This window comes from Chelon labrosus, assembly GCF_963514085.1.
Source record: "Chelon labrosus genome assembly, chromosome: 20".
Lineage (NCBI taxonomy): Eukaryota > Metazoa > Chordata > Actinopteri > Mugiliformes > Mugilidae > Chelon > Chelon labrosus.
In genome coordinates this window covers 5,365,044-5,374,108 of record NC_140353.1, presented here as the reverse complement: position 1 = coordinate 5,374,108, position 9,065 = coordinate 5,365,044, and the positions used below count along the sequence as shown (strand labels likewise).

Here is a 9,065-nt window from a genome sequence, read left to right as displayed (position 1 = left end):
TTTCCATTCCTGCTGCGATGGAGCTCATTATGAATTTATTTTCCAGTTTTATTAGGAAGCCTTTTGGGAAACAGCCTCATATAGCTCTCACTTTCAAGTTAGATTAGATTTTGGCTCTGAGTTTACTGCTACAGATTCTTCCGCTTCTTGGTCTTGACATCTTTTATCTATATTCGTGTTGTCTAACTCTCACTTCTCCTTCTTATTTCTTTCAGATGACCCTTCCCTGCAATTCACATTTATGTTAATATCACTACAGTTACATAACAGATATTGCCCTTGAAAATCGATCGCAAAGGAAGTGACATTGGATTCATGGAGTCACTTGAAACTACTGCAGGGGTGAAAAGCTCCACTGAGGGTCAGGACAGAAATGTTGCACAGAAAAAATGCACATCAGAGGCAGCGCTGACTAGGAGGAGACCATCAGTCGAACTGGAAGGCAAAGGGTGGCACCAACAACTAGAAGAAACTCAAAGAGAAACATGCGGTTTCAAAGAAATGTCTGACTCAGGGAAAACACTGCAATTAGAAGATCAGCACTCCCAAACTCAGTCCACAAGCCATCAAGACTATGAGGTGTCTTCATATCCACTACAGTCCACAAAGCCGTATTCTGTCGGTAGACAGAAGGTTTCTGCAAAGTCGCCCAGTTCACCTGAAGCCCAACAACAGGGTTCCCATTCAGGGATGGATCAGCTGTCAGAGACGGCATGTAAGGTGGAACAGAAACCACAAAAGCCTGGGAAGTATGTTTGTGATTACTGTGGACGGGCATGTGCCAAACCCAGCGTGCTTAAGAAACATATTCGCTCACACACCGGGGAACGGCCCTATCCTTGTGTCCCCTGTGGATTCTCCTTCAAAACCAAGAGTAATTTATACAAACACAGAAAGTCCCACGCTCACTCAGTCAAAGCTGGAACAGTGCCATTCTCAGAACTTGGTTCTTACAATGCCAACACGGAACAGGGGTCTTTTGAAGGGGAAGGAGAGTTATTCTCTGATGCTGAGCAAAGCACGGACACGGACGAGGACACTGTTAATGACCCACTGCTTCTGCTGGACTCTCCAATGGAGGGATCAGATAACACTGCTGTAAAAGTACTAAATCTCATTGCTCAGAAAAAGGGAGCCACGTCAATGTCAACTCAGGATGGTTCATCCCAACCCCAAGAAATCAATGCACCTCCTGCCGCTGCCGAGGCTAGTCGTGCAATTCAATCTTCCACGATCAAACAGAGGCTCGCACTTCGGCTGTCTGAAAAAAGAAGCAGTGACTCTGACCACAATCTGTCCCTCCCAAGTCAGTCTAGCAAGGGCAGCACGGACTCCGGGTACTTTTCACGCTCTGAGAGTGCCGAGCACCAGACCGGCCCGCCAAACACCAACGCAAAGTCCTATCAAGAAATCATGTTTGGAAAGTGTTATCGGCCGAGCCCTAAACAGACAACGACTTACAGCACAGACTCCAGTGAATATACGGGGAAGCGCTCGGAGAAAGGCGTGTCCCGTGTGTTCACCCAAGAAAAAGACACAGTGGAGTCCATCAAGATAAACACAAAGTCATTTTCAAAGGAAGAGGCCAAAGAGCCAGAGTTAGACCCCGGATCTGATGTGGGGCCTCTGATCAGAAGCAACTCAATGCCAACATCCTCAGCCGTCTGTCTGACTATGCCTCAAGCGCTCAGAGGCAGCCACTCGTTTGATGAGAGAACAAGCACCGGGGGCATGAGGAGACTCAGGCGGCAAGCTGCTTTCGAACTATCGGCGCATGATGGCCACGCAGACTCTGACAGCCACGGAAAGATTAGCGAGAGCGGCATTTCACCCTCAGGACTGGAAATGGAAAATTACCACACTGCGGCGCCCAGTATGAGCCATCAGAGACATGCGATGGAACTGGCAACACGCAAGCGTCGGAAAGAGAAGAGGGAAGAGGAAGATTTGCCAGGTCACTACGAGGTTCATCATGAACAGTGTGAAGAAATGTTTGATTCAAGCAAGGACTACGATGTGAAACAAGCAGCAGTGGGCATTATGGCTTTAGGGAAAGGACATTCTCAGATGGACAGGTGTGACATGGACATATCACTGAGCCTTGAAATGTCTGGGAGAAAAACCTTAGGGAATGTAATTTCAGTTATCCAACACACAAACTCCATAAATAGGCCTCCCTCTGATCAGTCAGAGTCTTACAAATATCACGGGCAGAGACAGGAAAGTATTTCTTCATTTCAACCCATGGAGGCAAGTGAATCATTTGAGCTGGAAAGGAGTGACAGTGGATTGCGGCACCCGGTTCAAGTGGGACCCAAGCTCGTGCGGCAGCCCAACATACAGGTCCCAGAAATCAGGGTCACGGTGGAGCCTGACAGTCCAGAAAAAGCTCCAGAGGTGCAGGTGAAGGAGCCAGAGAAGCACGTGGAGGAGTTTCAGTGGCCTCAAAGGAGTGAAACTTTAGCACAATTCCCTCCAGAAAAGCTTCCTCCAAAAAAGAAAAGGCTACGCTTAGCTGACATCGAGCACTCCTCTGGTGAATCCAGCTTTGAGTCTGCCTGCACTAGTCTCTCCCGCAGCCCGAGCCAAGATAGCAACTTATCTTATAGCTCCACTTTCTCCTTTGACAGGGAAGAGAGCTTAAAGTCGGTCTCTCCAGCCAGACAGGATGAATTTGGCAAACCACTGGAGCTCTTAGCTGTGCCAGGCAGCGGGCACTCCCTCTCTGTGCTCACGCAGCGTCAACAACATGAAATGAGACGCTCCTCCTCGGAGCAGGCGCCGTGTAACTTGCGCAAGGAGTTCCCAGAGGTACGCAGCATATCATTTGACTATGGAAGTCTTTCTCCAACATCCAAAGTTAGACACGTGGACCTGAGCGCTCTGAAGGAGAGAAGGAGGGGAAACCTGGTGCGCCAGGAGTCATTGAATATGGACACAGAAGTATCACAAGTCCCACCACAAGTGTTTCCACAGTACCTCAGCAGCACCTCCCCTCCATTCACTGCAGCCACTGTTCTGCCGCAGACGTTGCCAATATTTTCTGCCGGGAATACATTTCCTCAGCTGTCACATCCGAGCCTGTTAGTTCCTGTAAGGATTCAGACTCACGTGCCATCGTATGGCAGTATCACATACACCTCAGTGTCACAGATATTTGACAATCAGTACGACTGCATCAGCTCCACTACGTCCACCCTTCAGACTCAAACTTCAAGACTGTCTGGAAATCTGGATTCTAATGTATCAGCTCATACAAAACCTTCAACTCACACTCTCAGTGTTGAAGCCCTGGATTTGTCATCAGCTAAGTTGAAGACTGGCATCCCTCTCTCTCTGACCTCCAGGACTATCTCAACCACGAACGCTTCCAGTGGCGGTGCAAACAAACGGATGCTATCCCCTGCCAGCAGCCTGGACTTGTTCATAGAGGTCAAGCAGCAAAAACGTGTGAAAGAGGAAAGAATGTTTGGGCAGATTGTGGAGGAGCTGAGTGCTGTGGAGTTGGGAAAATGTAATTTGAGCGAAGAGAAGGGGCACAGGTCAGAGATGCAGGGTGCATCAACACCTCATGCTCAGGATGACTCACGTAAGAGTAAATTTATCACACTTCAGCAAAAAGTGACCGAGGCCATCGACCATGGCGACGAGTCAGCTATGGAAAGTAGCTCCCTGGAAGCGAGCTCGCCTCCTTACTCCATGATATCCATCAGCGAAGTGAAAGAAGTTGGCATGGAGAAGCGGGTGCAGATGGATATAGTGGCACAGCTGGTTACCAGTCAAGACATCCTGATCTCAGACGTTGAGCATTCAAGACTGTTATCTCAGTTTCCAAGTCTTCGCACGACGACAGGTGTGAGCTGGTGTTATCTCAACTACACCAAGCCGAGCTGCTCTCACAGCAGCACCCCTTTCTCCTCCGTGTACGCCACCTGGTGTGTGAGTTCCCACAACCCAAACCCTCTCGAGCTGAGTACCAGTGCGACTCTGGCTCTGCTGCGATCCAAACAGAGGGGAGACAAGGTTATCTACACCGTGGCCGCCATGTGCCAGCCTGGTACCGGGAAACTGGTTTCATCTCTCATCCTGTGGAGGCAGACCATGGAACAGGTGAGAGTAAAACCCTATTTATGATGTGTTTAACTGGTCATACTAATATTACCATTCCCTATACGTGACTAAATAAAGCTACACTAAAGAAGTTTCACCTTGGTGACCGAAAATGTCAGCAAGAGATATCTGTCTGAAATGTGGAAAGTTTAAAAGACCTCATTACCCAGAAATTGGCAAACTGCACACTTGAGTCATTTGGCAGAAGGTTCCTTTGGCAAGTGTCTGGGAACAGCATTTGCCTGCTGCTGATTATGATGTTTAACTTTGACTTGTAACTTTCTCTGCATAGTACAAAAAGAACATAATACAACCAGAAATATAAAATCAAAGTTACCTCGTCTGGGCTTTTCCCCAGCAGCAGCATAATTCACGCTGGCAAAACATGCTGCGTAATGCCATGTGTGACATACAATATTGGACGAGTCACGTTACACTGTCGATAACGGTGTCCATTTAAAATAGATGTTAACACAATGTTTGTTCATCTGATTCAGCTGCAGAGGAAACCGGAGCCCAAAGAGGTGGACATTAACTACGGGAAGAAGGTGAAAGACATCAGCTGCAGAGTGAAAACTGCCAAGGAGGAGTGGAAAGAGAGGGAGGCCTCCACAACCCAAACAGTGCCAACACGAATTAAGATCTTCGAAGGAGGGTCAGTCAAGATATTAGTCGTCATAACACTTGTCATTTCTGCTGACTGGAAACTCAGCAGTTATATTAGGATGTTCTCTATTGGCCTCTGCTCTTTTATTCCTTACTTGGGGCTGTGTTATTTGATGATTTTCTTCATTGCCGATAAAATATTGTACACCTCTTTCAGGTACAAGTCCAATGAAGATTATGTGTACGTCAGAGGTCGAGGCCGGGGGAAATACATTTGTGAGGAGTGTGGGATCCGCTGTAAGAAGCCAAGCATGCTGAAAAAACACATTCGGACTCATACAGATGTGCGACCATATATCTGCAGGGTTTGCAACTTTGCTTTTAAAACTAAAGGTGAGCATTTTTAACATCCTAGTGAATGTAGGCATAAAGGAAATGCATCTATTAGAATGTGTGTGTGTGTGAAAATCAGCAGAAGCAAAGCTTTGTGCTGCTATTTAGAGGTACTACAGTATTGTGCAAAATCAGCATCTTGTGATTTTCTCACCACTTTCTATTATAGTTTGCGCTTTCTGAGGTGTTTTCTGCGGTACAGAAGAAATCTTTTGTTTCAATGTGACTTTCTTCTCCAGGAAATCTGACAAAACACATGAAGTCCAAGGCGCACATGAAGAAATGTCTTGAACTGGGAGTGTCAGTGACGATGGATGAGACGGAGATCCAGGAACATGGTAAGATGCTGACCTGTCTTCGTCTTGCACATTTGCTGCCCCGGTGCAATAAATCCAGCTAAACTGTTGCGTTTGTCTTTTAAAGTGGACGACGTCCAACAGGAGTCCAAGACAGAGGTGACAGTGACAACCAAGCATCAGTTTTCAGACGCTGAGGACTCCGACGGCATGGATGAGGAAGTTGATGAAATAGATGAAGACGATGATGAGGACGATGAATATGAGGGCGATTCTACCCCGAAGCTGCGTTCAAGAAGCACGAGTCCTCAGCAGTGTGGAGTTACCTCTTTGTCGGTTACAGCCACTGCTGCCATCCACGGCTGCTCTCTCACCTCTCTGCCCGGAGCTGACGTCCGCCAACAGTCCTCCATCCGGCGTTCGGGCTCAGACCATCGACCTGTCCTCACGACCGACCAGAGAGAGAAGTCAATGGATGAAGACTCTCTGACCATGCTGTCTCCGGACCAGAGCAGCTTCCTCTTTGACCCTTACTCTTCTTGTCTGCTCTCTCCTGGCTGGGAGTCCCCCATCAGGGAGCCGTCCCCTTCGCGTCTGCGCTACCCGTCCCCGCGGCGAGAGCTCTCCCCGCGAGGTCGCTCCTCTCCCAGATGGGACACGTCTCCACTGAGGCCCGGTTCGCCCGGCTTCTCGCCCATCCAGCACCCCTCCCCGGTGTCGATGGAGCGGCCCATGTCACCTGGAACAGAGCTGGCTGGAAAGCGGGAGTCATCAATCAGAGGCCGGCAGAGGGTTGTGCTGAGGGCGGTTTCCCCACGCAGAGGTTCACATCAACATAAAGGCAGCGGTGATAAAACCAGACATCAAGCAAAGATGGAGATGGCTCAACAACAAGGAGCCTTTGATATGGAAATGGTACGTAGCATCCAGTTCAGCTATAACTCTGCCAAGGAGATATTGTTTGATCACATATGTTGATGCCTTTTTGGTCAACTTGGTATCTAAAACATCTCTTGACGGCTTTGATGAAATTTGGTGGATAGTTCAGTAATTATTATATAAATCGATATAGAGAGAACAAGGGATTTTTTTCTATTTTCTCAACAGGATGAGATGCTATCGTGCTAAGGATTAGCTGGTTTAAAGTTCAGTATTTTTGCTAGTGCAGCCATTTTGCAGGTATTTTATCATGAGATAAAGCATTGGACAGATTAAGTTGAGCTGACGATGGTACAAATTCCTCCTGAGTATTATAACGTCTGTTTTCCTTTACTGCCAACTAGTTTCTCGAAACCACTTCATGAAAAGTCGGGTGCTCGTTCATCCAGTGGGGACCATCAATGTAAAAACAATCCAAGTATTGTTGTGGCAATATTTTAGTCAGGACACTGTGATCTCTAGTGCTTCACTGGTTAAATAAACATATTTTCTACCATTTTCTGTTTGAATAAGAAATTTAGAGGACTAATCTGTAGCTTTCTTCTGTGAGTGCTTTCATTTTTTGTTTCATAATACTCACATTTCTTCATGATTCCTAACTAACCCATCTTCAAATGAGAAATTATCCTGGCAACGCTGAAGCTGCTGCTAACGCTGCCAATATGTCGTTTCAGGATCAAAGGAGCTGCTTGGCTCCAGCCCTGCCCGGTGCTGCCAGTTCTCATCACCAGAACATCCTCAGCCACCTCCCTCTTCACTCCCAGCAGCAGGCCCACAGTTTGCTCCCCGTCGTTCCTGTCGGAGGGCTCCAGATGTTACACTCCCCGCCCTCCTCCAGCACCGATGTCAGCCCCTCTTCAGCGCCGAGCCCCCAGAGCAGCGAGGGCCAGCGATGCAGCAGCAGAGAGGGATCTGTCCACGGGCCGGAAATGGCGGGAGAGGACATCAGAAGCCAGAGCCAGCTGTCCTGTCATCAGGAGACAAGCCTAGAACCCGAAGTCAGGGACAGCAGACAGGAGGAGAACGTCCAGACCTGCTTGAAAGCCATCGCCTCGCTGAAGATTACCACAGAGGACCCTCATTAAGATACGCTTTTCTGTCTTCTCGATTTGATCCAGGAACAGGCGCCCCCTGCTAGACCTGCAACCTTGTCATCTTCGGCCCTTTAGGCACATAACCTCGTCTGTATCCCATTAGAGGCAATATAATAACACTTCCTCTGGTCTCGCACATACCCCAGACAGCTTCTTTTAAATATAAAGAAGAAACCTACCCCGTCTGATGTGCTCCTCTTCTTCAGAGGCTCTTTGGAACAATTAGACGAGCAGCAGGATGTTCTGCAAGGTGGAGAATCATTATTGGGTGCAGGTGCAATATGGAAAGATATTATGCTAATATGCCTTTGTCTGACATAGTAGTTTGCGTACAATTGCACATAAATTATATTTATGGATTCTGTACAAATGTCCTTAACATATACTCCTTCTTAGATGCATACAAACAGTGTATTTTACTGTGTGTACTTTGAAAAATAGACTGTTGTTTATGTAATCATATCAAGGTGTGATGCAGTAGTGCAGTAAATAAAGGCTATTTATAAGGGGAAAAGTATGTGTATTATGAAACAGTCTGACCAAATTTTAAGTAGACGCTTCTTGTGCAGTTTGGTGCTTCTGATCAAGCGGCAAGGGTCTGTGCCTTTATTTTGCTTTTCATCGTTTCTTTATCAGACGGCCGTCGGCGAATATTGAAAAATGTACTCTTTATTCAGAGGTGTCTGCGGTTACAGAGAGTTTTGCTCAAAGGAAGGCCTTTGTTTTTGTTTTTTTCTTTCTTTCTTGTTCCGTCGGTTCGGCTGACGGATGGATGCAGCTTCGTTATCTTAAGAAAAAAAAAAATGTTTCTTATGTTGCGTTTTTCTTAATGTTGTGGTTTTTATCTTAAATGCATGGGATTTGCTATTGCACAAAAATAGAGAAAGTAATTATGTAATTATGAATACTGTAAGATGTATTTATATATTAGAACGTAAGCACTTATTGATACTGGTAAATATTTGACTACTATTTATATGGTATATCTGTACTTATGCAGCAGTGATGCAGTTATGCAGTGAGCCACGCTGGCATTGCTTTTGATCTCATGATAAACAGACGGCTTCTTCTTCTTCTTCTTCTTCTCTTCTTTATTTTTTTTCCCCTCGCTTATACAGATGACCATTTTATGCGTTTTAAAGATGCACTTTCATCCTTTCATCTTTGATGTTTCAACTGACTTGGTCAGGGGAGACGAGGGAGGAGTAAAACATGTTACGTTCTCTTGTGGTTTTTGAAACATTCCAGTTGTTTTTCATATTTCTCGTTGTGTGAGACGTGTTGCACACAAATCCAAGGGGCTATGATGATCAGTCAATAGTACATTTTTCTTGCATTTCAAGTGTAACTGGATAATTCAATATCACTTACTGTAAGTTATACTAAAGTAATGATGTTAACAGCATGAGATGGTTGGCTATTACTGTGCTTCGGCTCGAAATGTAAGTAATCATCACCAAATGCATTACTTCTTCTCTGTATATATACGTGTATTTTTATGATTTAAACTATTTTTGCAGTGTTGAATTATGAAAACTTTTTATGTGGATTGTTTATATCTCTTTAAGAGGTAAAATGTCTGCAGCTGATGCAATGGCGGAGGTTTAAAGAGGGCGAACATAGCACA

The 9,065-nt window shown here is 46.1% G+C and overlaps 1 protein-coding gene across 1 annotated transcript; it reads left to right on the top strand.

The window, feature by feature from the left end:
• Nucleotides 1-315: 315 nt before the first annotated feature.
• Nucleotides 316-8,139, top strand: hivep2b (HIVEP zinc finger 2b; the record flags this gene model as incomplete). The annotated part of the gene is made up of 6 exons (XM_084569748.1): nt 316-4,110; nt 4,608-4,765; nt 4,934-5,109; nt 5,349-5,447; nt 5,533-6,320; nt 7,019-8,139. 6 exons carry the CDS (start codon nt 316-318, stop codon nt 7,427-7,429), a joined length of 5,427 nt encoding a protein of 1,808 aa, XP_084425874.1. The 3' UTR covers nt 7,430-8,139.
• Nucleotides 8,140-9,065: the final 926 nt, after the last annotated feature.